Source organism: Coregonus lavaretus, assembly GCF_964263955.1.
Source record: "Coregonus lavaretus genome assembly, chromosome: 28".
In the NCBI taxonomy this organism is placed as follows: Eukaryota; Metazoa; Chordata; class Actinopteri; order Salmoniformes; family Salmonidae; genus Coregonus; species Coregonus lavaretus.
In genome coordinates this window covers 28,073,533-28,100,347 of record NC_140015.1, presented here as the reverse complement: position 1 = coordinate 28,100,347, position 26,815 = coordinate 28,073,533, and the positions used below count along the sequence as shown (strand labels likewise).

General features: G+C 44.1%; 1 protein-coding gene across 3 annotated transcripts; it reads right to left on the bottom strand.

The window, feature by feature from the left end:
* Nucleotides 1-96: 96 nt before the first annotated feature.
* Nucleotides 97-24,973, bottom strand: sgsm3 (small G protein signaling modulator 3). Of its 3 annotated transcripts, none has more exons than XM_084145577.1 (21): nt 24,813-24,973; nt 11,175-11,270; nt 10,682-10,767; nt 10,173-10,236; nt 8,792-8,991; nt 8,515-8,622; nt 8,220-8,363; nt 7,667-7,862; nt 7,100-7,245; nt 6,379-6,642; nt 6,136-6,318; nt 5,783-5,938; nt 5,403-5,457; nt 4,973-5,022; nt 4,535-4,687; nt 4,388-4,458; nt 3,072-3,120; nt 2,581-2,666; nt 2,373-2,495; nt 2,010-2,070; nt 97-1,523 (listed from the first exon to the last, which is right to left on the bottom strand). In XM_084145577.1, exons 2-21 carry the CDS (start codon nt 11,179-11,181, stop codon nt 1,440-1,442), a joined length of 2,286 nt encoding a protein of 761 aa, XP_084001703.1. In that variant the 5' UTR covers nt 11,182-11,270; nt 24,813-24,973; the 3' UTR covers nt 97-1,439. The 3 variants fall into 3 exon arrangements, with proteins under 3 accessions (XP_084001703.1, XP_084001705.1, XP_084001704.1); XM_084145579.1 differs by having other exon boundaries at nt 6,379-6,612; XM_084145578.1 differs by having other exon boundaries at nt 6,379-6,612; nt 8,500-8,622; nt 24,813-24,947.
* Nucleotides 24,974-26,815: the final 1,842 nt, after the last annotated feature.

Here is a 26,815-nt window from a genome sequence, read left to right as displayed (position 1 = left end):
TTAAGGTGAGGGGAAGGCATACAGGTTATTGGGTTAGTGTACCACCATTTTCTGATGGTTAAATATACACTGCCATTTATCATCGTAGAGAGCACAAAAGGGAGATTCTGATGTTTATTTTCTTATGTATATAGTGTAACATTACTGTACAAGGTGGATGTGTGTTAGTCTAGTGGCTTTTCTTCAGTCATTACACACCAAGATGGAAGCCAATTGTTTTTGATGTTGGGTGGACACACCCATCGTAACACATCTCAATATGAAGACTGTTTTACAAAGAAATTAACTGAAATGAAAAGGAAATGTTGACATTATTATAGTTATAAATCATAGATCTCATTTTTCATACAATTTCATTTTCTGACACATAGTACAGTAGTTCCTCCCAGTGACTACTACAGATTCAATGGGTGCACAGACAGTGGTTTCAGACTACCACAAGGGACAAACTTGGTTTGAGAGTCATTTTCATGGGTGCCACGTTGGCACCAAACGTTTCAAGACAATAGTGGCCGGAAGGCAGAGTAGAATGGGATTGTTCTATAACGTTGGGTGCCAACACGGATCGACAGGGTGGGTGCAGAGTACGTTAAACTTCTCAATCAGCACATCCTACTACAGTACTGGTAGCAGGACACTTGTGAACACAGGTGCTACTAGGACATCAGATCAGTGCATAAGTAGTGCACACCGTAGCAAAATGTTTGGCAACGGAAAACATTGTGCAACAAAAACACGTTTCTATGGGACAAATTCAGGTATACATTCCTCCCGGTTTTGTTCCGTTTGGTTCCTAGTGATACACCCCAGTCCTTGAGTCTGAGGAAATACTTCATATGGCACAGTAGAGGTGCCTACTCTGTACCTAAGGAATGCTACATCAGAGCACTTTCTGTATGTTTCTAGTCTTCCACACGTAGTCTAAAGTAGCAGAAACACTGGTGTGGACACAACATACACAGTAGCTTCACCCAAGAACTTAGTCCTGGCTGTCACCATGGCTCTATCAACTTCCTGGTTTCAACCTTGCAGATAGAAATGCCATGAATAGAGCTGATGTTATTCCTTACTCTACATGTCAGAGAGGCATGTTTGTTCTACAATGCCTTTTCTATCTGAACGTTCTAAAACATTGTGTTGAACGCGCCCCCTATTCCCCATAGTGTACTATACAGGGATACAATCCTCAGTAGCAAGGCTTCGGATACAGTTTAGTTGAGACGAGGAGGGGAAACCATACCAACGTGTTTGTAGAATGATGATCAAGTGTCTGAACAATACAATACTTCCTAGTGAGAGGTAGTGATGGAAACACTAGTAGTGGGTTCTGACATAGCAGTCAATATGAAAGAGACAAAGATCACTCTGGTATACACACAGCATGTGTGGGGAGGGGAGTTTTTTTGCAGGCTTTGGGTGTGTGGAATATGTGTGTGTGTCTAGCCGTCGATGTCCCAGCTGAAGAGATGATGCTTCACCAACATGTCTTGGACTCCTTCCTTCAGTGGCCTCTGATCTTTCTCCTGGAGGGAGGCAAAAGAGAAAGATACTGTTTGTTTAAAGGGAGTGTATAAGGAACAGCAGTTGTTGGGTGCAGTTTAAATGTCCACAATGGAGGTGAAAGGGGCATGGGTGAGGTGTGCGCGTTTATGCATGCAGCGTGCGTAAGGGTGTGGGTTTGAGGGAGGTTTCGGGGGACAGTTTTCACCAATGTTCACTATTCTACCATCACTAGCCACCACCAGCTACGTTCTCCAACAACTGAACCAGGAATAGCTTCTGTTTGGATAATTATGGGTTTAGGGACTAGAATAGGAAACTAGAGTTGAGTAACTAGACCAAATACATTGACCAGAGATCAGAGTTTACCTAGAGATCCCAACTAAAGAAGTAATGCTCAACCAACACATCTGCAACCTCTTCTCTGAGAACGGGTGAATTCTGCAAGACCACACACAGGCATGAGTTCCCAGGGTGTGTGTGTTTGTGTCTGTTTCACACACGCATACCTCTTTCTTGGCAGGCAGCTCGCAGTCCTGAGAGAGACTGAAGGCAAACTTTGAGAGAACCCTGAGGAAACATCAAAACAACCTTTTAAAAATCAAAATGACCATTTTCACATACCATATTATATCCATTTCACTTCATCCTGGCCTCTCAGTCTTTCAAAATAATCTAGCTGTTAATACATGTTTTAATCTCTTGATTTAATCTCGTAATATTCTGCTGGCACTCGTGTGCATCACTCTCATTCATTCTCACTTATGATCTCACAGTTTCACTCAAATCTGTTTTATTCCTCATTCTCCCCAATCTCTCTTAATCTTTCCCACTGTCTCTCTTTCATGTGCATCTCTGTGTCCATTTCTTACCTGAGCTCACACTTGATCTGGACCCATCCTGGGCTGCGTAGGAAGGACCAGGGCTGGTACCACTTCTCTACTGCAGGCATACTGGAACACAACACCTCCAACCACAGGTGTAACACCTGCTCACTGTGGGGGAGAGAGAAGTGGGGTTAGGGTGAGTGTTCACTGATACGACGGACAGCCGGGTTCTCTGAGTGAGTGTATGACTCACTTGAGGCCCACGCAGAGGAGGGAGCGGAACTTGACGTCCATCTGAGCGTGTGCAGAGTCGTGGCTCATATTGACAGACTGCACCGCCTGAAAGAGACAGAGGGCGCTGAAGCATCACTGAAACAAATGCTTATGAACCAAACATTCACTGCAAAACTATCTGTAGCCTAAGGCACAGTTTCTAACAGCCGACCTGTACAGCCTATCTGTCCCTACCACTAGGCACTTCCTCATTCCCCCTTTGAAAGCACCTGAAATACAGATTGTATTTTATTTCACTTCACCTTTATTTAACCAGTTAAGCCAGTTGAGAACAAGTTCTCATTTACAACTGCGACTTGGCCAACATACTGTAAGTTTAATAGAGAACTCGGTTCCATATTACACAGTTCTTTCAGATCTTGGAGATGGAATGAGGAAGTCTTTAGTGGTAGGATGTATTTATGTATGTAACCAGGCTTGTTATTGGATAACATTTACAAGAGGACTCACTCTGTAGAGCAGCTCCTCTGGTGTGAGAACCTTGCCATCCTCGTCTAATCTGGGGGGGTGAGAGAGGGGGGAGGGAGGAGAGAGAGAGGGGGGAGGGAGGAGAGAGTGGGGGGGGGGGGGGGAGAGGAGGGGGAAAGAGCGGGGGAGGGGAGGGGGAAAGAGAGGGGGGAGGGGGAGAGGAGAGAGGGGGAGAGGGGGAGAGAGGGGGAGGGGGAGAGAGGGGGAGGGGGAGAGAGAGAGAGATGGGGGGGAGTGAGAGAGGGGGGGAGTGAGAGAGAGGGGGGGTGAGAGAGAGGGGGGGTGAGAGTGGGGGGGGGTGAGAGTGGGGGAGGGGGAGAGAGAGGGGGGGAGGGGGGAGAGAGAGGGGAGAGGGGAGAGAGAGGGGGGGAGGGGAGAGGGGGAGAGAGAGGGGGGGAGGGGAGGGGGAGAGAGGGGGAGGGGGAGGGGGGAAAGAGAGGAGGGGGAGTGAGAGAGAGGGGGGGAGTGAGAGAGAGAGGGGGGGAGTGAGAGAGAGGGGGGGGGAGTGAGAGAGAGGGGGGGAGTGAGAGAGAGGGGGGGAGTGAGAGAGAGAGGGGGGGAGTGAGAGAGAGATGGGGGGGGAGTGAGAGAGGGGGGGGAGTGAGAGAGAGGGGGGGTGAGAGAGGGGGGGGTGAGAGAGGGGGGGAGTGAGAGAGGGGGGGTGAGAGAGAGAGAGAGGGGGGGAGTGAGAGAGAGAGGGGGGGAGTGAGAGAGATGGGGGTGAGTGAGAGAGAAGAGGGGGGGAGTGAGAGAGAAGAGGGGGGAGAAGAGGGGTGGAGTGAGAGAGAAAGAGGGGGGTGTGAGAGAGAGGGGGGGTGAGAGAGAGGGGGGGTGAGAGAGACGGGGGGGTGAGAGAGAGGGGGGGGTGAGAGAGGGGGGGGTGAGAGAGGGGGGGGTGAGAGAGGGGGGGAGTGAGAGAGGGGGGGGGTGAGAGAGGGGGGGAGTGAGAGAGAGAGGGGGGGGGTGAGAGAGAGGGGGGGGGTGAGAGAGAGGGGGGGGTGAGAGAGAGGGGGGGAGTGAGAGAGAGAGGGGGGGAGTGAGAGAGAGAGGGGGGGGAGTGAGAGAGAGAGGGGGGGGAGTGAGAGAGAGAGGGGGGGGAGTGAGAGAGAGAGGGGGGAAGTGAGAGAGAGAGGGGGGGAGTGAGAGAGAGAGGGGGGGGAGTGAGAGAGAGAGGGGGGGAGTGAGAGAGAGAGAGAGGGGGAGAACTGATGGACTGCACCACACAACTAAGACAACTGTGTAGGAATCATAGCTGTTTCATATGTACAGAGGTGTGTGTGTCTCTCTTTTTAAGTTACCTGTATGTCTTACACAGCACCAGTCTGGAGTAGACTGAGTTAAAGTCCCTCTCCACCTCTCTACTGGCTGCCTGAGGAGAGAAAACAGACCAAAGAACAGTCAGGTATAGCACAGACTGACAGACACCCACACCCTCTCTCTCCTACCTCCTCTAAGAAGAGCCAGGGGTGGCAGGGTCCTCCCAGTATGGAGGGTTTCTTCAGGCCGTGTTGGAAGATGGCCTTCAGGGCAGGACACAACGTCCCTCTGACCAGGTCTGTCACCGCCTCCGTCACCGAGTCATCACCCGCCAGAGAGTACTGGGGACAACAGACCAGTTAATACTGGCAGTACTGGGGACAACAGACCAGTTAATACTGGCAGTACTGGGGACAACAGACCAGTTAATACTGGCAGTACTGGGGACAACAGACCAGTTAATTCTGTGAGTACTGGAGACAACAGACAACCATAGATTAATTATGTGAGTACTGGAGTTAGACAAACTGACAACACCATAGACTGTATATATCCACTAAAAGAGCACTGACAAATTTAAATCCGTTTTTACTAGACTTTGACTATACAATAATTCACTGACAAACCTCTTTGCTCCGCTCATCGAGGATCTCCACGAACTTGGCTGGAAACCAACCTGGAGCAAGAGAACAACAGATCATGAGATAGAAGGTTCCCTAGTGTTAGAAAATCATGGACTAGAACATGCTACAGGATGTGTGGAGGGGAGATTGGGATAGAGATGGACATGCTACAGGATGTGTGGAGGGGAGATTGGGATAGAGATGGACATTCTACAGAATGTGTGGAGGGGAGATTGGGATAGAGATGGACATTCTACAGGATGTGTGGAGGGGAGATTGGGATAGAGATGGACATGCTACAGGATGTGTGGAGGGGAGATTGGGATAGAGATGGACATTCTACAGGATGTGTGGAGGGGAGATTGGGATAGAGATGGACATTCTACAGGATGTGTGGAGGGGAGATTGGGATAGAGATGGACATTCCACTCACCTCTCAGCCCATTGAGCTCTCCCACCCAACAGTGCTCATCCTTCTGGGAAAAGATCTGAGAGAGTAAAACAGAGGGATGAGATGGAGGAGTGAGAGTTAGTCCCTTTGTTGTTGTTTTTTACATGTATGTTTTCACATACATTTTTCGCACTGTGTTTGTGAAACTGACGTCAGCGTGCTGCTAACAGTCTAGCTTCCTCCACTGTCCCATACCGGCTACAACTAGTAATCCTCTGCTCACAAACACACGTGACCACCCTCCTTGACAATTTACCAACAGATTGAGCTGTACAAATACATGTCAACATTTAAAGCTAGCTGTGGATTGAGCTCACAGCACGTTCTTAACTCCGTTACATGTATGTGTTCTGTCCACTCACCGTGATGATGTCGTTCTTCCTGAAGCCCAGTTCGTCGTCGTCATGGCGCTCAAAGTCCAGCAGGGCTTTGGCCCGTCTCCGTCGGTTACGAGACACAACCAGGAAGTTCTCATGGTCTCTCTGGTGGCTCTCCATGGAGTAGTCTGGAGTCAGGTCCTGAGAGGAGGAGGGACAGAGAGAGATGAAGAGAAGGCGAGAGAGGGAGGGACATAGATTCATCTAATCAAATTAGCTCATAATTGTTAGGTAACATGACTCACGGTGCTGCTGTGTCAGGGGTCCAGACAGGGGAAGTATTCAATTATATGATTCAGTGAATTGATTCAGTAATCTGATTTATTAATGAGACTCACAGTGCTGGTGTGTTGGGGGTCCAGACAGTGGAAGTGTTCAGCGGTGCGGGTGATGGCCTCTCGGAGCGCTGCTACCAGCTCTGTCTGCTTGATGTTCTTAGACTTGAGCACCTCCGCCTCGTCCTCACCCCACAACAGAGAGCTCAGAGTGGACTTCCTACGTAACGACTGTCTCCTCACAACCTATAGACACACTCTGGTTAGACATGCTATCACACACACTTCTACTATCAGACCACTCACCTTATTGAGGTTGGTGTTGAGTGTGTGGGAGTTGTTGGTGTTGAGCTGGGCCTGCTCGTTGAGGATGTAGGCCAGGTGTTTGTTCCTCTGGGCCTCCAGCGTGTCCTGGGACAGCGCCCCTGCCAGCCTCATGGCCTCCCCCAGTACTGCAGCCCCGTCACCCAGTTGGCTGGGCAGGTCGGACAGCGTGTTGAAGATGGACGCCGAGTTCTCAGAGGACACCAGCTCCTCCTCCTGTAGGGGAGAGAGGAGAAGGTCAACCTCCTGTAGGGGGGAAAGGAGAGGGTTAAATAGGGGAATGACCAATCCCAAATCCCCAAGACACTTGTAGGCCTGTAGATCTGAAAGTGTTGGATAGATGTAGTAAGAAAAATACATTTCAAGCTCATCAGAGAGAGGTGGAGTTATTACCATATTATTTTATTTTTTTATTTTTTAGTCATTTAGCAGACGCTCTTATCCAGAGCGACTTACAGGAGCAATTAGGGTTAAGTGCCTTGCTCAAGGGCACAGACAGATTTTTCACCTAGTCGGCTCGGGGATTAGAACCAGCAACCTTTCGGTTACTGGCACAACGCTCTTAACCACTAAGCTACCTGCTGCCCCGATTTCATACCTATCCAATCCTTTCTGATCTACACAGGTCTATGGGATAGGGGTTGGTTTAAAATCAAACCAGCAACCAGCCAGCCAATCAGTCAGAGAGTAACAACTATCCCACCTTGATCTTGAGCATGCCCAGTGTGACCTGGAAGAGGACCACAGAGCCCTGGTAGAACAGCAGGTCCCAGATCCTCAGCAGGATGCGGATGTCCACCACACTGGCAAACGACGTCAGGAACCAGTGCAGCGTGATCAGAGACAACTCTGGGGGAGGAGGGGAGGGTAAAGGTTAGGACATACAGGCAGGTTGGTCTCCTACACTCCACCTGGCATTCTTAGCAATGTTTGTGGCCTTTAACCACTAGACTTTAAATACTTCGTTATTGCAGTTTCCCCTCCTCATCCCTCTCCAACACACCTCTCTAACCCCAGTCTCCTCTATCCCCCCCTCTCCCAACTATAGCTCCCCTTGGGTAGTAGATCCCTATGCACATTTTTAGATTTACATTTTAGTCATTTAGCGGACGCTCTTATCCAGAGCGACTTACAGTAAGTGCATTAATCTTAAGATAGCTAGGTGAGACAACCACATAGTCACAGTACCTTTTCCCTCAATAAAGTAGCTACCAGCAAAGTAGGAAAAGATAAGTGTGAGTGTTGGTGTAAAGAACCCCCTATCTCTCACCGATGTCGTGCTCCTGCAGAAGCCTGTCCAGGCTTGGTAGGTACTGGACTATGAGCTGTCTGAGGACCCTCTGGTCCGTCTGGACCCCCAGCAGGGTGGAGGAGAAGTAGGAGGGGGGCAGCAGGTCCTCGATCAGGGCACACATCATCCACAGCACGTCCTCCTCCTCCAGGAACAGCAGCAGGCATGACACCACCTGGGGATGGGGAGAGGGTGAAGAAAAGGAACAGAATAGATTAGATCTTTGTTGTCCCCATAGGGCAATTCGGTTGCAGTGAAAATACATACTGGACACATACAAAAGTATACAAATCCAAATGACAGTAGAGGTATTACAAACTCCCTAGATTAAAGAGTTCATCAAGAACACATGATCAAATTACTATTTAAAAAGTGCAGAAGAGGAAGGAGGCGGGAGAGAGTGAGAGGTTCTTAAAAAATGCAGGAAAACCTTTTCTGAAAGGGACCTGTATGGTAATATGCCAGGTCTTTGCCAGCCAGAGAAAAGTGTATAGACCGTAACAACACAGAGTACAGTGAAGGTCCTCCTCACCATGCCTGTGCCCTGGCAGTAGCCGATGTCTGGGTAGAGCCATGCCAGGCCCCGCAGTACCCGCCTCAGCCTGGGAACACCCACACTCTGCAGGCTGCAGAAACACGCGTTGGAGGGCATGGTCCGCAACAGGTCCTTCTCTATCTGAGAGAGGGGGAAGAGATGGAGGGTTAACAACGTTTGATCCTCCATCACAGATTTTCATCAAGGGAGAGACAAACATCTTACGACATAAGTACCATTCCAACCCTCCACCTGGAGTCATCTGGATGTACAGTACCTCAGCATCCAGTACCTGTTTGGCAGCAGTGGTCTCGTCGTTGGTGCTGTTCTTAACGATCTCTTTGTAGGAGATCTCTGTAGTCCTCTTCTTCTGCAGAGCTCCAGACAGACGCATCCACAACTAGCACGACCAGAGGGGGGGGGGGGGGGGGAGTGAGAGACAACAGACATCTCTGAATCAGGTTATATACCGTAGTAGGAGTTGGCCCTCTGACCACTTTACCTCCCCTTACCAGTCTGTGGTCTCATTCTGCCTTTTCCCTTTGTTTTACCCCTCTAGGCCCCCTTACCTGTGGTCTCATGCTGTGTGGTATGCCACCCAGCACCAGGGAGCGGAGGCGTTCAGAGCGGGGCAGGACAGGGGAGATGAGGTCCCAGGTCAGGTCTCCTACGGTGTGGTTGTGGGTGAACTCCAGGTGGGCCTGCCAGCGCAGCCTCTGCTGGGGGTCCTCTCTCTGGGGCTCTGGCCTCGGCTCTGGCTCTACACCATCTGGAGGAGGGGGGAGGGCGAGAGGGAGAAGGAGGGAGATGGGGAGAAGGGGAAGGAGAGAGAGATGGTGTTCAACTTCAGTTATTGTAGTTCAGTGTTATACCCCTACCTTCCTGTTACTTTGGCACTCAGTCTGCTTCCCCTGTCCTCCCCTGTTTCAATAGTTTCTCCCCCTCCAAACGTCTGCTTCCCCTATCCTCCCGTTTCAATGGTTTCTCCCCCTCCACCAAAGATCTGCTTCCACTGTCCTCCCCTTTCAATGAATTCTACCACTTCACCAAAAGGTCAACAAACATCTGTGTGTACACCTTCAACGAGATTAGAGCAAAACGTTGGTTAACCCATTAGACATGGGCCCAACAACAGCCCCAGTGAGCCCCAGTGTTCAGCGGTGTCTCAGTTCCTTTACAGTGGACTACATCTACAATATCAGCAACAGGTCAATAGGATTTGGGCAATCAGTGCAGGTCACCGGCATTGAATTGATCACACATTGCATACTGTAACTGTACAGCCATTGCTGTGCCTAAAGGTTAAACACCCCAGCTATCTTTCAATAGTTATCCATATTACCGGAGCTTCATCTTATTTTTTCTAACAATTTCAATGGCGGATTTGCGAACGCAATTTATGGAAGATGCCACAACTATGGAGATAACAATAGATGGTGAAGTCAAAGATAGGCCAGTGGTTTCCATCTGTGGAGAAGTTTTCCCTAAATCAATGCTTATGACAAATCCAGCTGCAGAACCAGCCATAGAGCCAGCAGGCTAATCTTTTGAATACGGTGTAGTTAAAAAAGAAAACCAGCAACAACAGATAACATTAACTAGCTAGATAAGGTTAGCAAGATAGCCAGCTAGCTAGATAAGGTTAGCATGCTAGCTAGGTACACTGACAGCTGTCAATGCCATATTTGTTGATGTTAAATCATGGAAATTCCCACACCCAATTTGTGAATATGTATAAGTAGCCTTCATCATTTTTCGGAGGTGGAACCTAAATGTGCATGTCCTCTCTAGGACAGGAAGTTAGGTCAAAATAGTGGCCGCAACTTCCTCTGGGGGGGTCCATTAATAGATATTCTCTGATATTTTCTCCTCAGGTCTAATATTAGCTTTGTGAGAAATGCCTTTGCCTGAAATACAGAATAAATAAAAGCAACTAATGCGTGTTCCTACCTTCACTGTCCAGCCTGAAGCCAAACTCATCATACTGCGGTTCAGCCTCCTCTGTTGGGTCCTTCTGTAAACAGAGACAACAAGAGCAGTCAACAAAGAGTTCCATGGCATATTATGTTAAAGCACAAGATAAATCACGACAAACTAAGGGCTTACTACAGTAAATAGCAGAACAGATGCTTTTAGATTGATTATCCACAGCAGAGGGGGACAAGATCAGTAAGATGGCAACCCTTTGATACAGTGCCTGACCTGAGATATGAAAACGATGTGTAATTTGATACAAATCAGACCTTGAGACCAACGGAGTTCAGCAGTAATTTTATAGGTCAATGTGTGCAAACAAGAATGAATGGCAAAAAATATGAATATGTGCTGAGTGGTAAAAACTTTCACATTCAATGAATCCAGAAATAGCCTAGACAACCACAGTACTAAGCTAGAGGCTCCCTCTCCTCAGTGTTAACCCAGCAGTACCAAGATCTCGGTTCTGTCAGGTCAGTCCATACCTGATAGTACTTGGCCAGGATGTCCTGGGGCCACATACTGGAGGTCAGGGCTGAGAAGGGGCCCCCAGGGGCCGGAGTGTAACCACCTGGAACACAGAGAGGGGGAAGGAATATGAGAGAAGAGGGCGATCGAAGAGATGAATGAGAGTACTGTGAGAGGAGGAACTGACAGGGAGATAGAAGAGGTGGATGAGGTACTGTGAGAGGAGGAACTGATGGAGAGAATCAAATAATGTGAGGGACAGAAAGAGAATAGAAGGTCAAGAGAAAAAACATGAATGGAAAGGGGTGAGGTGGGATGAGAGAGGACTGAATGAGAATAGACTGACAGAGTTTGAGAGAAAGACGGAACAGAAAATGAGAGTGGGATGAGAGGAGAAACTGGCAGAAGGATAATCAAAAGCACTACAAGAAGGGGGAAGCATAAGGGAAAGAAAAGGGAGAGGACAGAGAGATTGAGGGAGGAGGGGAAGAGAGGGATGGGAGCCCTTACCTGACATGCTGGAGGAGAGCAGAATGAATGAGGAGTGTGTTGGTGTAGACAGCCACTCTGGGAAAGGAGGGAGATCAACAGATACTAGCACCGACTCTGGAAGGAGAAAACACAACACAGACAAATTACCTATCTGAGCCAGTAACTTAAATGGGTCTCCGTCTCTCACACTGTAAGGTCCCAAAGATTAGACCCCTTTAGTGAACTCCTTTTTGAATCCAAGAGTGGCAGAAAAGCTCTTGCATGTTCAGTTTGGTCTTCAATTGCATGTAGCAAGGTATCCATCATCAGTACATCCTTTCATAATCAAATCTTCCCTCCCCTAGTAAGGAGGGGTCAGTTCAAACACATTACCAGTAGACAGAGCACACAATAAGAGCTTTACCCTTCTCCATGTGAAGCAACAGTACTACTGGAGCAACAGCCTCTCTCACACACACAGGGTACACACACACCTCTTCCTTATTGAAAACAAACAAAACAGAAGAGACTCACATTACTTATTCCTGCACCATGTAGCCAGGATCAAAACTGATAGAACAAGAGGGAGGTCAGGATGGAGAGAGAGACCAGATGAGGAAAGAGATTGAATTGAGAGAGAAGGAGGAAGAACCGATAATCAGAGCAAGAGTGGGAGAATGAAAGAAAGAAAGAAAGCGGGGGGTATGTGAAGGAGGGAGAAAGAGGGATAAAACTCCCTGAAGCACCAACTGTTCTCATGCAATAATCATGGCAACGTGACCATGGCTGCTGCTCTACATACTGTAAATATTGCCCTCCCTTGACTTCTCCCACACACACTATGAGTGTTATTGTCTTAAAAGTAAACTCATGACATGCCTAGCTCCTCAGGGAGTGGGGTGGGGGGGTAATACAATGGCCTACATAAACTAATTACAAAGCAAGCCCCATCTTCACCAATACCTTCCACTAGTAGAATAGTTCTGGGCATTCCATTTATAGGCTATTTCTTGTCAGAAATAGGTCAAATGTAACTAATCTACTAAAAAGACTAGCTGGCAGTAGCACTTGAACTCAGTGCATTTGGATGAACAGCAGTTAAGGTAAGTGTACCCATTAAGCCCACTTCCATTATGGATTCAAAGAAAAAAATAATCATTTTCTGCTATTTAATGTTTCAATCAGTTAATGTGGTTGTTGTATCCATACCAGTTTTTACTCAGATGTTTTATTATTAAGTTATGGACAGTTGTGTATGTTCCTACTAGTGGCCTATTTCAAAGCTGCAAAAAAATTAGGTGACTCTCAGATAAACACATTTTTCAGATATTTGTAGTACCTCCTCAGATAAGTGATCATACTTAATGTAAAATTAAGAGATGAATGTGTTGATATGCGCATGATAGCAAAATACATGGGTATTAATTACTATTGCTTACCAATTGAAAATATGGCTTTTTCATGCTAGCAGTTGTACCACGTCACAGTCAATACAGTAGCAACAGAACTCTGTAAACCACAACAATATAATAGAACTCACAGCTAATTGTTTTTATGCATTTTGTCTTATTTTACTGTTAAATGAACCTTGCATTGTTATACATAGATGCAATTTTTGTAAAATTTGACATTTATCTCAGGTGGGCTTAAAGGGTACAGTATCACAAAAATCACCCTCTGTATACAGAATGTAAATGGATATAAATAAATATTGTTCAATATCATCAATACTAACTTTGCATAATATTGTAATATATAGTGTATATTTATATCCCAGACAATTGGTTTCCAAATATTCTATGAGTAATGTGAACCAGCTTTCAGATAATTCATTAAAAGTCATTTGTGTTATGGTCTTTTGTGCATGGCGTCTTATCCACAGAGGGCCGGTGACGGTGCAGGGTTTTGTTCTAACCAAGCAGTAACACACCTGATTCAACTAATCAAGTCTTGATTGAAGTCTATGATTAGTTGAATCAGGTGTGTACTGGTTGGCAAGAACAAAAGCTTGGTCCCAAATTGATCTCTGTGGATACGATTGGACACCTACCTCCCTGTTATGGAATGCTACTTTCATGACGAATAGTAATGATCAATTGATTTTAATGAGTTTAGGGGAGATGATTATAATTTAATCTTACATAAAGAAATGTCAGTTTGTAAATTAACATTTGGAAATTAATTCAAATGGATTATTTAAGAGGTGGGCTTATTTGGAACACCCATGGGCCTAAAGGGTACATTTGGTACCCATTACACCCACTCCAGACTTTTCATATTATCAAATATTTCTTGTAGCATCTTGTTTTCACACATTGACCTATAGTCCTAAAACTTCGAGAGATTAATATTATCTTCACTTTTTTAAATGAAAATTAGGGCTGTATACGTTAGAAATGTCTAAACTTATATTTTGGTGGGCTTAATATGTACACCACCCTACCTGAGGTAGGTACAAGGGATTCAAGTAGGCCTAATTCTGGGAAACTACCTCTATAAGAACAGGAGGGAAATAACCTCTTTACTTCCCTGATTAGGTATTTTTCAGCATAAGACAACTTCCTTGTCTTTAGTTTAGCATTTAGCTCATGCCAGGTATTGCATAAAGTGCTTTAGGCTTTTCAGCCAATTTCTAAATATGTTTTGTTTGTTTTTGAGCAAAAACTTCAAAAAACCTGTTTTCGCTTTGTCATTATGGGGTATTGTGTGTAGATTGAGGAAAAAAATCAATCTGTCTTAGAATAAGGCTGTAACATAAAATGGGGGGGGTCTGAATACTTTCCGAATGCACTGTACTTGTATATTTGCCTGAATTTTGTACATTTTCACCCTAAATTCTCAGTACCAAAATGCGTCCGGACTAAATCCGGGTCATTTTATACAATTTTACTTTAGTAAAAATGTTTTTACATATTTGAATAAAAACAACATACAGTGGGGGAAAAAAGTATTTAGTCAGCCACCAATTGTGCAAGTTCTCCCACTTAAAAAGATGAGAGAGGCCTGTAATTTTCATCATAGGTACACGTCAACTATGACAGACAAATTGAGGGAAAAAAATCCAGAAAATCACATTGTAGGATTTTTAATGAATTTATTTGCAAATTATGGTGGAAAATAAGTATTTGGTCAATAACAAAAGTTTCTCAATACTTTGTTATATACCCTTTGTTGGCAATGACACAGGTCAAACGTTTTCTGTAAGTCTTCACAAGGTTTTCACACACTGTTGCTGGTATTTTGGCCCATTCCTCCATGCAGATCTCCTCTAGAGCAGTGATGTTTTGGGGCTGTCGCTGGGCAACACGGACTTTCAACTCCCTCCAAAGATTTTCTATGGGGTTGAGATCTGGAGACTGGCTAGGCCACTCCAGGACCTTGAAATGCTTCTTACGAAGCCACTCCTTCGTTGCCCGGGCGGTGTGTTTGGGATCATTGTCATGCTGAAAGACCCAGCCACGTTTCATCTTCAATGCCCTTGCTGATGGAAGGAGGTTTTCACTCAAAATCTCACGATACATGGCCCCATTCATTCTTTCCTTTACACGGATCAGTCGTCCTGGTCCCTTTGCAGAAAAACAGCCCCAAAGCATGATGTTTCCACCCCCATGCTTCACAGTAGGTATGGTGTTCTTTGGATGCAACTCAGCATTCTTTGTCCTCCAAACACGACAAGTTGAGTTTTTACCAAAAAGTTCTATTTGGTTTCATCTGACCATATGACATTCTCCCAATCCTCTTCTGGATCATCCAAATGCACTCTAGCAAACTTCAGACGGGCCTGGACATGTACTGGCTTAAGCAGGGGGACACGTCTGGCACTGCAGGATTTGAGTCCCTGGCGGCGTAGTGTGTTACTGATGGTAGGCTTTGTTACTTTGGTCCCAGCTCTCTGCAGGTCATTCACTAGGTCCCCCCGTGTGGTTCTGGGATTTTTGCTCACCGTTCTTGTGATCATTTTGACCCCACGGGGTGAGATCTTGCGTGGAGCCCCAGATCGAGGGAGATTATCAGTGGTCTTGTATGTCTTCCATTTCCTAATAATTGCTCCCACAGTTGATTTCTTCAAACCAAGCTGCTTATCTATTGCAGATTCAGTCTTCCCAGCCTGGTGCAGGTCTACAATTTTGTTTCTGGTGTCCTTTGACAGCTCTTTGGTCTTGGCCATAGTGGAGTTTGGAGTGTGACTGTTTGAGGTTGTGGACAGGTGTCTTTTATACTGATAACAAGTTCAAACAGGTGCCATTAATACAGGTAACGAGTGGAGGACAGAGGAGCCTCTTAAAGAAGAAGTTACAGGTCTGTGAGAGACAGAAATCTTGCTTGTTTGTAGGTGACCAAATACTTATTTTCCACCATAATTTGCAAATAAATTCATAAGAAATCCTACAATGTGATTTTCTGGAGAAAAAAAATCTCAATTTGTCTGTCATAGTTGATGTGTACCTATGATGAAAATTACAGGCCTCTCATCTTTTTAAGTGGGAGAACTTGCACAATTGGTGGCTGACTAAATACTTTTTTTCCCCACTTTACCTATGTGTGGCTGGGGGTGGTTATAGCATTTATTTCACATGACCCATCAATTTAGACAATTGTGTCTGTGTAAGCACTATCTAAAAATTATAAAATATTTTTTGGGACACTTTCTGTTTTTGATATTGTTACTATGCAAATATGCAAGTAACCATTTCACTGTACCGTTTACACCTTCTGTATCCTGTGCATGTGACAAATAAACTTCGATTTTATTTTATAGAGTGTGTGTGTGTTTACCAGACACGGTAATGTGAAGTACATGACCTGCACCAAAGTCAGATTAGGATATAGGCCAAGGACAAGAAAGTGTATTTTTACCTGGAGTTTTTCCTTATTGTAGGCTACTACTTTTATTCTTGAAATCATTGGTTGTTTACTACACTACTCACTCTGTTTAGCACATGGCCTCACATGTGAATCCTTAAAGAGATGGGTGGGGCTAAGGCTTAAGAGGGTGCAAATGATGCTGAATGGGTGTAGACAAAGAAGAGCTCTCCAGTAAGTGTACCAAAACATTAAAAAAGGGCCATTTTCTCAAAAGTGGTGTTACAAGTTTATTAACTTTCAACGCAGAATTACTTACCATTGTTCCTCAACTGCAGTGTCTCATATACCATTTTCTAGCCCTGAGTCTCTACTTTTATCCAATGTAAAAAAACAAAAAAACATTTCAAATGTTGCTACATAGGACCGAATCCAGATGGTGGGTCACAAATATCCACGTCCTAATACAGCAATATTACCTGTAAAGACCTTGGATAAATTCTTATTTTTTAAGTCACTTCGTTACTTTTAAGTCCACTTTTGAAAATACATGCCTGCAATTACAGTACTTACAGTGAGGGAAAAAAGTATTTGATCCCCTGCTGATTTTGTAAGTTTGCCCACTGACAAAGAAATGATCAGTCTATAATTTTAATGGTAGGTTTATTTGAACAGTGAGAGACAGAATAACAACAAAAAAATCCAGACAAACGCATGTCAAAAATGTTATAAATTGATTTGCATTTTAATGAGGGAAATAAGTATTTGACCCCCTCTCAATCAGAAAGATTTCTGGCTCCCAGGTGTCTTTTATACAGGTAACGAGCTGAGATTAGGAGCACACTCTTAAAGGGAGTGCTCCTAATCTCCGCTTGTTACCTGTATAAAAGACACCTGTCCACAGAAGCAATCAATCAATCAGATTCCAAACTCTCCACCATGGCCAAGACCAAAGAGCTCTCCAAGGATGTCAGGGACAAGATTGTAGACCTACACAAGGCTGGAATGGGCTACAAGACCATCGCCAAGCAGCTTGGTGAGAAGGTGACAACAGTTGGTGCGATTATTCGCAAATGGAAGAAACACAAAATAACTGTCAGTCTCCCTCGGCCTGGGGCTCCATGCAAGATCTCACCTCGTGGAGTTGCAATGATCATGAGAACGGTGAGGAATCAGCCCAGAACTACACGGGAGGATCTTGTCAATGATCAAGGCAGCTGGGACCATAGTCACCAAGAAAACAATTGGTAACACACTACGCCGTGAAAGACTGAAATCCTGCAGCGCCCGCAAGGTCCCCCTGCTCAAGAAAGCACATATACAGGCCTGTCTGAAGTTTGCCAATGAACATCTGAATGATTCAGAGGAGAACTGGGTGAAAGTGTTGTGGTCAGATGAGACCAAAATCGAGCTCTTTGGCATCAACTCAACTCGCCGTGTTTGGAGGAGGAGGAATGCTGCCTATGACCCCAAGAACACCATCCCCACCGTCAAACATGGAGGTGGAAACATTATGCTTTGGAGGTGTTTTTCTGCTAAGGGGACAGGACAACTTCACCGCATCAAAGGGACGATGGACCGGGCCATGTACCGTCAAATATTGGGTGAGAACCTCCTTCCCTCAGCCAGGGCATTGAAAATGGGTTGTGGATGGGTATTCCAGCATGACAATGACCCAAAACACACGGCCAAGGCAACAAAGGAGTGGCTCAAGAAGAAGCACATTAAGGACCTGGAGTGGCCTAGCCAGTCTCCAGACCTTAATCCCATAGAAAATCTGTGGAGGGAGCTGAAGGTTCGAGTTGCCAAACGTCAGGCTCGAAACCTTAATAACTTGGAGAAGATCTGCAAAGAGGAGTGGGACAAAATCCCTCCTGAGATGTGTGCAAACCTGGTGGCCAACTACAAGAAACGTCTGACCTCTGATTGCCAACAAGGGTTTTGCCACCAAGTACTAAGTCATGTTTTGCAGAGGGGTCAAATACTTATTTCCCTCATTAAAATGCTAATCAATTCATAACATTTTTGACATGCGTTTTTCTGGATTTTTTTGTTGTTATTCTGTCTCTCACTGTTCAAATAAACCTACCATTAAAATTATAGACTGATCATGTCTTTGTCAGTGGGCAAACGTACAAAATCAGCAGGGGATCAAATACTTTTTTCCCTCACTGTATCACAGCGAGTTGAGATTGCGTTTACAGACAGCAAACGCAGTTACCCCATCACAGGCCAAAATAACACCTGGTTGGTTACCCATGGAGACCGTTTCCCCCGGAGACAGAGTGTCGTCTTTTAATCTTGGGTTGGGAGGAAAACTCACTCAACTCATCAGTCTTATGAGCTGTGTAGCCTAGAATATGTTTGTTTGCCATTCCTCTGAGCCAACAAGTCATGTTCTCTAATCCCTATGACAAAAACATATAACATCCCCCATGGGCCCTAGTAACAGTGTCCATGGTAACTAACAGTACTTAGCCTATTGAAGTTGTAATCAGCGACAGCCAGAGACTTGTTGACTGGAAGTGATGTAGGGACACATGTCACACAGAAAAAGGAAAATGGACACACACTAGGAGTGGGCGATATACCGGTTTGATAGTAAAAACCGGTATTGTGCCGCGCCATGATATGGATTTAGCAATATCATGGATACCGCGATTTATTCAGAATTCATAAATTCGAATTTTGCATCAATATTTTTTTGTTCCAAATTTCAACTGAGTGATAGTACTAAGTAGCTACATCTTTTTTTTTTTTTTTTTTATCCAACCTTTCTTGGTTCTTACGAATAAAAGAATGTATGTTAATATGTTGACCTATTTTTATGAGCGCACGTCGCATGCACTTGTTGCACGCATGTAGTGCTAGCAACAAAGAAGTGTGCAGGCAGCTGCAGTTAGGAGGCAGGTTAACTATTGGGGGAAAACTTTACAATCCAGGATGAGCGAAAACACAGAAATTGATGTTGCTCAAGAGCAGGAGGATAAATTGGTTAAGAAGAAAGGGGGCACCTCTGTTGTTTGGAACTGGTTTGGCTTTAAAATCTCCGACCCCGACCAAAACACTACCCTATGCAAGTTGTGTCGTCGTGTTGTCTTAGCAAAAGGTGGAAACACGACCAACCTGTTCAATCACTTAAAAAACATACATGTCTGTGAGTATGAACAATGCACCAGAATGCGTGAGACAGTAAGCCCAGGAGCTCGCCCGAAGACAAGCCAGACTCGCACTCAACAATCAATTATATCATCATTTGCTGCCGGTACTTGCTATGAGAAGACGAGCAAAAAATGGATAGACATCACAGCTGCGATTACAAATCACATAGCGAAGGACATGGTACCGATTCAAACTGTGGAGAAAGAGGGGTTCAGAAAGTTGATTCAAACTCTGGACCCAAGATATGAGATCCCGAGCCGCAAATATTTTAGCCAAAAATGCCTGCCACAGCTTTACACAGAATGCTGGGACAGAGTTTACAGTGAGATAAATAACATTCCATTCTTCTCCACTACTGCCGATCTATGGTCAAGTCGTACCACAGAACCTTATATAAGCCTCACAATCCATTACATAGACGGTGACTGGAAACTGAAAAGTAAGTGCCTACAGACGTCTTATTTCCCAGACGACCACACCGGGGAAATAATTGCAGGTGGGCTGAGGGACATACTGTCGTCCTGGGGATTAAAAGAGTCGCGTCAAGTTTGTATGACGACCGACAGCGGATCGAACATGATCAAGGCATTGCAGCTGAACAAGTGGGCAAACCTTGGATGTTTCGGACACAGGCTGCACAATGCTATTGGTAAGTTTCAGGACTGTAGCCTAGGCCTACCCTGTATGATGCTTATTATTAAGAAAAAATACAGCTCACATCAGCCATGTACCGTAGGCTAAATCTAAGCACATCAGATTTGTAAAATGTGTAACAGTTGAATGTAAATGCCGTAAATCCTCAAACAAAGATTAAAAGTTATATTGTATTGTGATTTCTATATAAAAATGCATTATTATTAATTATTATTGTATTGTGATTCGATTATTTTTCACCCTATTATTTTGATTTCTTATTCCCAATTTCCAGAGAGGAGTGTCCAAAACGCTCCCGGGCCACAGGGGTGTGCGATTTCCCGGGCCACAGGGGTTTGCAAAAAGGTGGTTAGCACGTTCTCATACAGCTGGAAAAAGCAGAAGGCCCTGATGACAGCACAGAATGAACTAAGCCTGCCCCTGCACAAGCTCATCACAGAATCTCCGACAAGGTGGGGATCTCGTCTGAAAATGATGGAAAGAGTCCTGGAGCAGGAAAAGGCCATTACACAGGTCCTGGCAGGGGACAAAAAGACACGGCACCTTGTACCTACCTGGCAAGACATCCAGGTCTTGGAATCAGTCACAGCAGCACTGAAGCCACTCCAGGACTTTACAGATGCCCTGTCAGGAGAAGCGTATGTGAGCGTGTCCTATTTGAAGCCTGTCATCAATCTGTTAAATGCAGAGGTTCTAAATCTGAGCAAGGACGATACAGAACTGACCAAAGAGATCAAGATCAAGGTTCTTGATTACTTGAATAACAAGTACACTGACCCTGCAACAGATGAGCTGCTCTCCATGGCTACCTTTCTAGATCCAAGGTTCAAGACCAGGTACATGTCCGCTGAGAAACTGGAGGACATTAAGGTATTTATTCATTTGTTCTTGTTTTATTGCTTCAAATGTAAAGCACTTTGGGCTGCATTTTATGTATGAAAGGTGCTATACAAATAAAGTTTAATTATTTTCATTTTTTAAGGTGAGAGCTGCCTCAGAGACCGAAGCCCTCCTGGTGGAGAACACAGCCCTGGGAAAATCGTCTCTTGCAGAGGATCACACTGACAGGGAGAAAGAAGCTTCCACTGCTCATCAATCAGGCAAGAAGCCCAAGAAGAGCCTTGGGAGCTTCTTTAAGCAGACCAGCAGTGCACCTGCCTCATGTTCAGAGAGGCAGATCATTGAGCAAGAGCTGAATAGCTACATTCTGGCAACGGCAGCAGACAGCGAGTCTGATCCTTTGGAGTGGTGGCGATTTCACGGATCTAATTTTCCACGTGTGAGTTGTCTGGCAAAGAAATACTTATGCATCCCTGCCACAAGTGCCCCCTCTGAGAGGGCATTCAGCACTGGGGGCAATGTGGTGACATGTCACAGGGCAGCACTAAAGCCAGAAACAGTCAACATGCTGGTATTCCTGGCACGGAACTTGTGAAGAAAGTTCTAGTGAAGATTTGTTGATATTGTTGATAATTGATGGTTGAGGCTTGAAAGGTTTAGTTTCAAACGGTTAGTTTTTTACATATCTACGGACCGTAGCCAAAACAAACACACGTATTTGAATTTGTAATTACCTTATTTTCTTTATCTCCTGTTATTTTTTATTTAATTTTACTTAATATCTAATTTATATATATATATATATATATATATATATATATATATATATATATAGGCCTACCTACCTCATGTTTACGGAATGCATGTTTGCACAATACAAATAAAAACTTTTCAGGTCCATACGGTCCAATGCCTCACTCTTTCTGGTTATATAAGGTTCAAATACATATTTTTCCTTAACTAATATAATTTAACCAAGAAGGGATATTAAAATGTGATTCATATTTTTTTACGTCATATATCGTGATATCATATCGATATCGTCTGGACAGTGGAAAATATCGTGATATGAATTTTAGCTCATATCGCCCACCCCTAACACACACACTTTTAAGCTTTCCGGATGCATTTTACAACACCAGGAGACCTTTTACAATCCTGTTTACCTCGTTGAACTGTGACAATCACTCCCGGCAACAATATCATGGTAACCGACGACAGCTTCATGGAAATAGACGCCGGAAAACCAACATTGCGGCAACAACACGACCCCCTTGAAAACATTAAGCAACAGCAGGAGGCTCGCTCTTCTGAGACAACTTCCTAGAGACCATTCATTCACAGTCAACAGCCCCACTACCACCTCCTCATAAACATAGACTACATTAGCAAAATAGCTACAGCCAGCCAGCAAAACAGCTAAGCGTTTCAGGCCAACCGCCATGGCAACAAAGCAGTCATTCATCCAGACAGGGAGTATCAGCATATGAAGAGGATATTTGAGAAATCAAATTGGTGGTTTGTAGGCTGGCCAGAGCAGTCCTAGACTAGTCCCAGTGGTTGTCCTGCTTTGGGGGTATAGGGCAACAAGTAGGCGACACAGGCATTGATTGTTGGTTGGATTGGTATTACAGTCACATTTATAGCGCAAATGTATCTCTTTTCCACATTCTTAAAGAGGATTATGGAAGAAAGCAAGATAAAGAGAGATGCCTGGACAGATTTTAAGGTGAGGCTATCCTGTGTTTACCCACACCTTACACAATGAAGATCCTGCTGTGTAGGCTGGGAGAGCCCTGTGTGTGTGTGTGTGTGTGTGTGTGAGCCCTCTGAGTCACCAGAGCAGATCTGGCTTGCAGATTCTGTGCCTCTTTAAATCCCTGCTGAAGACGCTTTTATAACAATGTGTTTAATGTATGATTCTAATTACCTACCTTGTTTATTTTTCCTTCCTCCTGTCTGTTTCTTTGTTAGTACTTTTATTTTATGTTGTTTTATGATGTGAAGCACTTTGTTGCTTGTATTGAAAGGTGCTATACAAAGTTTATTTATTTATTATTAAATGGCAGCTACATTTTACATTTTAGTCATTTAGCAGATGCTCTTATCCAGAGCAACTTACAGGAGCAATTAGGGTTAAGTGCCTTGCTCAAGGGTACAGACAGATTTTTCACCTAGTTGTCTCTGGGATTCAAACCATCTGCCTTTCAGTTACTGGCCCAATGCTCTTAAAGGAAGTGCTGTGATGGGCCCTCTCCCTCTCTCCTGCTGCAGAGTCTGGTATGTGTGACCTGTTCTCTGCTCAAAATCCTTAAATCAATCCCCTTACTCCCTGGCTCTCCTTTCAGCAGGTCCCCTCAGAGCCAGCCAGTCATGTCAGCAAATGGTGAGTCACAGCAGGCTATATCATTGGAAACACACACGTGCAAGAGAATAACTGCCACGAGCTCAACAGCTAAATGATGATCAGCAGGCCCCATTCTCTTTGGCATGCTGGCGCCGCAAACGCACACAAACAGTAGCATACACGCCCCATCACAGGTTCCCACAGCTATTCATTAGCAGTTCCCACAACTTTTCCCATATACAGACACGTGTGACGCGGTAATGAGAAATGGCACTTTCTCTGAAATCCCAAATACTATTCTGGGGAAAGATCCATAAATCCACAGCTTTCCAAGGAGCTTAGAGGGAAATTAAATGTCAACACATCACTCCCTATTGAGGAAACAACAGGCTCTGCCTCTGATCCAAATGAGCACAGTATGCAACAACATCAGTCACACTGTGGTCTCAGGTGTCAAAGGCAGTGTGTGTGGTGGAGCCAGTAACATGGTACCAGTCTTCCCCATTCATTTCAGTATTGAGACGTGCAGATGTTTCCAACACACTGGACCAACGTACAGACGTCAGACTTATTTTTTTATCTCCTCTGATAAACGTGATGTTGCTGCATTGCATAGGCTAAATACAACCATCCTGGGCGCTCAGACCAGACACCAATAACAAACAGAGCCATGTATGACAACCTCAAATCAATACTTAACCATGTCAGTAAAGTACTTCACACCTCTTTAAACATCTAATAGATACAGTAAGCTAATAAGGATGCAAATTACACACACAACCTGCAAGCACCTGACCAAGGGATGGGTAACTCTGTTCATGGTTCCCATATCCATATCTGCACATGCGGTCAGAGCCAACCCTAGCCTTTTGGGGCCAAATGTGAAATTGTCTTGGGCCCCTCCCCATCCACAGCTTGAGCAAAACATTTTAGCAGCCCCCCTCGACAAAAAAATGAAATAATAATTGCAATTTTATAACTAATTTCATGCAATTCTACTCATTTTGCCATGGGGCGGAGAGAATGTTTATTTAATTTTTTACATTAAATGCACTATGCTTTATGCGGGTTGAATGCTGTAACACAGAATAAAACAATTAATACAATTCTGAATAAGGACCCCCGGTCGTTCATTTGACCACGATTACTACAAGTTTAGATAGCTGGCTAGACTAATTTACCAATCAAAAAATGTTTTGCTGACATGGGCTAATTGAGTGACTATCAGGTGACTGACAAGAGAAAACTGTTGATGCACAACCAAATTGCACCTCATGTATTCTATATTGTAACTCAGTAAGTTGAGATCCCAACTGAGTTCCAAAAAAGAAAAAAATGTACCGCGAGCCTACAACAGGTGTAGAAGTGTACACTACGCATGTGTGAAGGCGCACGTAGTAAGCGCCATCATTCATGCCACCGTTCACAAATTCTCGTTAATAAACTCGCCATACTAGCTAACTTTTACTTTTTCGGCTATTAATAACATATTTTAGCACATTATATTGATGTCTACAGTCCAACCATATGTCACGACTTGGATGGATGGAAACCTTTATCGTTCGTCATCACTTGACATAAACGTATTCTTTGATTCGTGATTGTATTGGCTAGCTAACGTAACTTTAGTTTGCTAATATGCTGTTCAGAACATGCTAGCTAGCTACATTGCCAATCTTGAGAGATAGATTCAATGGACGTGCATGAAGCCTGGAGGCTGGCTAGTACAGTTCTAGCTTGCTTGATAACAGAACCACTAGCTAGCTACCGTTACCTAACTGGCGAGCTAGGTAGCTAACCATATGTTAAATATGGCTCTGGCTACAACAAGTGCAGTGTCAGTGACTAAATTACAATAGCGAGTGGCTTACCTTATTATCAGTCTGTACCATTACAAACTCTGTCCAGTGTTTTCCGACGGCGTTGCTTAGGTTGTAAAAATCGCCAAAGCTGGTACTACTAGGGTTCTCCGTTTTGCGTCATGCACCTGTTAGCAGTGCGTTTCTATTTGGTATTCCTACGCTTCTCCAGTGTTTTCCAATGTGGAAAGTAGTCCCAAATCCCGGAACTACAGTACGTAAAGTAATATGTCTCCATATCCTTCCGCCTTGGACGAAATTAATGACGTGGGTGCGTGGATTGAGATGAATGAATATGGATCAATTTCTTTATTTAAATTATATAATATATACTTTGAAAGTGATTCAGTCCAAGAACGTGTCTGAATAAATGATATTTGAGAGAAATAAAGTGAGTATGGAAAGAATAGGCATTTACATTCGATGAATTTCCTGTTCAGACATTCTCTGACATTTATTCAATGTAAACAGACGCATTAACAATGTGCTGTTCCCCCTCTCCAGGGTCATTTTTACTAGTAATGAACGTGAAGGGACTACCTGAACTTGTCCAATAAGAAATACTTGTTTTTGTTTTCTGTTGCGTAAGGTTTTGCTAATGTGTGCATGAATTAATACTACCCAGCTTTCCTTTAATGGAACACTAGTCACTTTAATAATGTTTACATACTGTTTTACCCACTTCATATGTATATACTGTATTCTAATCAAGGCCTATCATATTTAACTATTGCTGTACATATACTATACATATACTATTCTATCCTATGTATTCTTCAGATATACTACATATTCTATCCATATACTGTCAATAATGTCTATACATCCCATCATATATATACAGTACCAGTCAAAAGTTTGGAAACACCTACTCATTCAAGGGTTTTTCTTTATTTGTACTATTTTCTACATTTTAAAATAGTAGTGAATACATTAACATTATAAAATAACACATATGGAATTATGTAGTAAAAAAACAAGTGTTAAACAAATCAAAATATATTTTATATTTGAGATTCTTCAAATAGCCACCCTTTGCCTTGATGACAGCTTTGCACACTCTTGGCAATGCTTTTCCAACAGTCTTGAAGCAGTTCCCACATATGCTGAGCACTTGTTGGCTGCTTTTCATTCAATCTGCGGTCTGACTCATCCCAAACCATCTCAATTGGGTTGAGGTCGGGGGATTGGGGAGGCCAGGTCATTTGATGCAGCACTCTCCTTCTTCGTAAAATAGCCCTTACACAGCCTGGAGGTGTGTTGAGTCATTGTCCTGTTCAAAAACAAATGATAGTCCCACTAAGCCCAAACCAGATGGGATGGCGTATCACTGCAGAATGCTTTGGTAGCCATGCTGGTTAAGCATGCCTTGAGTTCTAAATTAATCACAGACAGTGTCACCAGCAAAGCACCCCCACACCATAACACCTCCTCCTCCATGCTTTCAAAGTTCTTGACATTTTCTGTATTGACTGACCTTCATGTCCTAAAGTAATGATGGACTGTTGTTTCTGTTTGCTTATTTGAGATGTTCTTGCCATAATATAGACTTGGTCTTTTAGCAAATAGGGCTATCCTCTGTATACCCCACCTACCTTGTCACAACACAACTGATTGGCTCAAACGCATTAAGAAGGGAGTAAATTCCACAAATTAACTTTTAAGAAGGCACACCTGTTAATTGAAATGCATTCCTGGTGACTATCTCATGAAGCTGAGAATGTCAAGAGTGTGCAAAGCTGTCATCAAGGCAAAGGGTGGCTATTTGAAGAATCTCAAATATAAAATATATTTTGATTTGTTTAACACCTTTTTGGTTACTATATGATTCCATATGTGTTATTTCATAGTTTTGATGTCTTCACTATTATTCTACAATGTAGAAAATAGTAAAAATAAAGAAAAACCCTTGAATGAGTAGGTGTGTCCAAATTTTTGACTGGTAGTATACATACATACTCTGGACTCCGACATTGCTCGTCCTAATATTTCTATATTTCTTAATTCCATTCTTT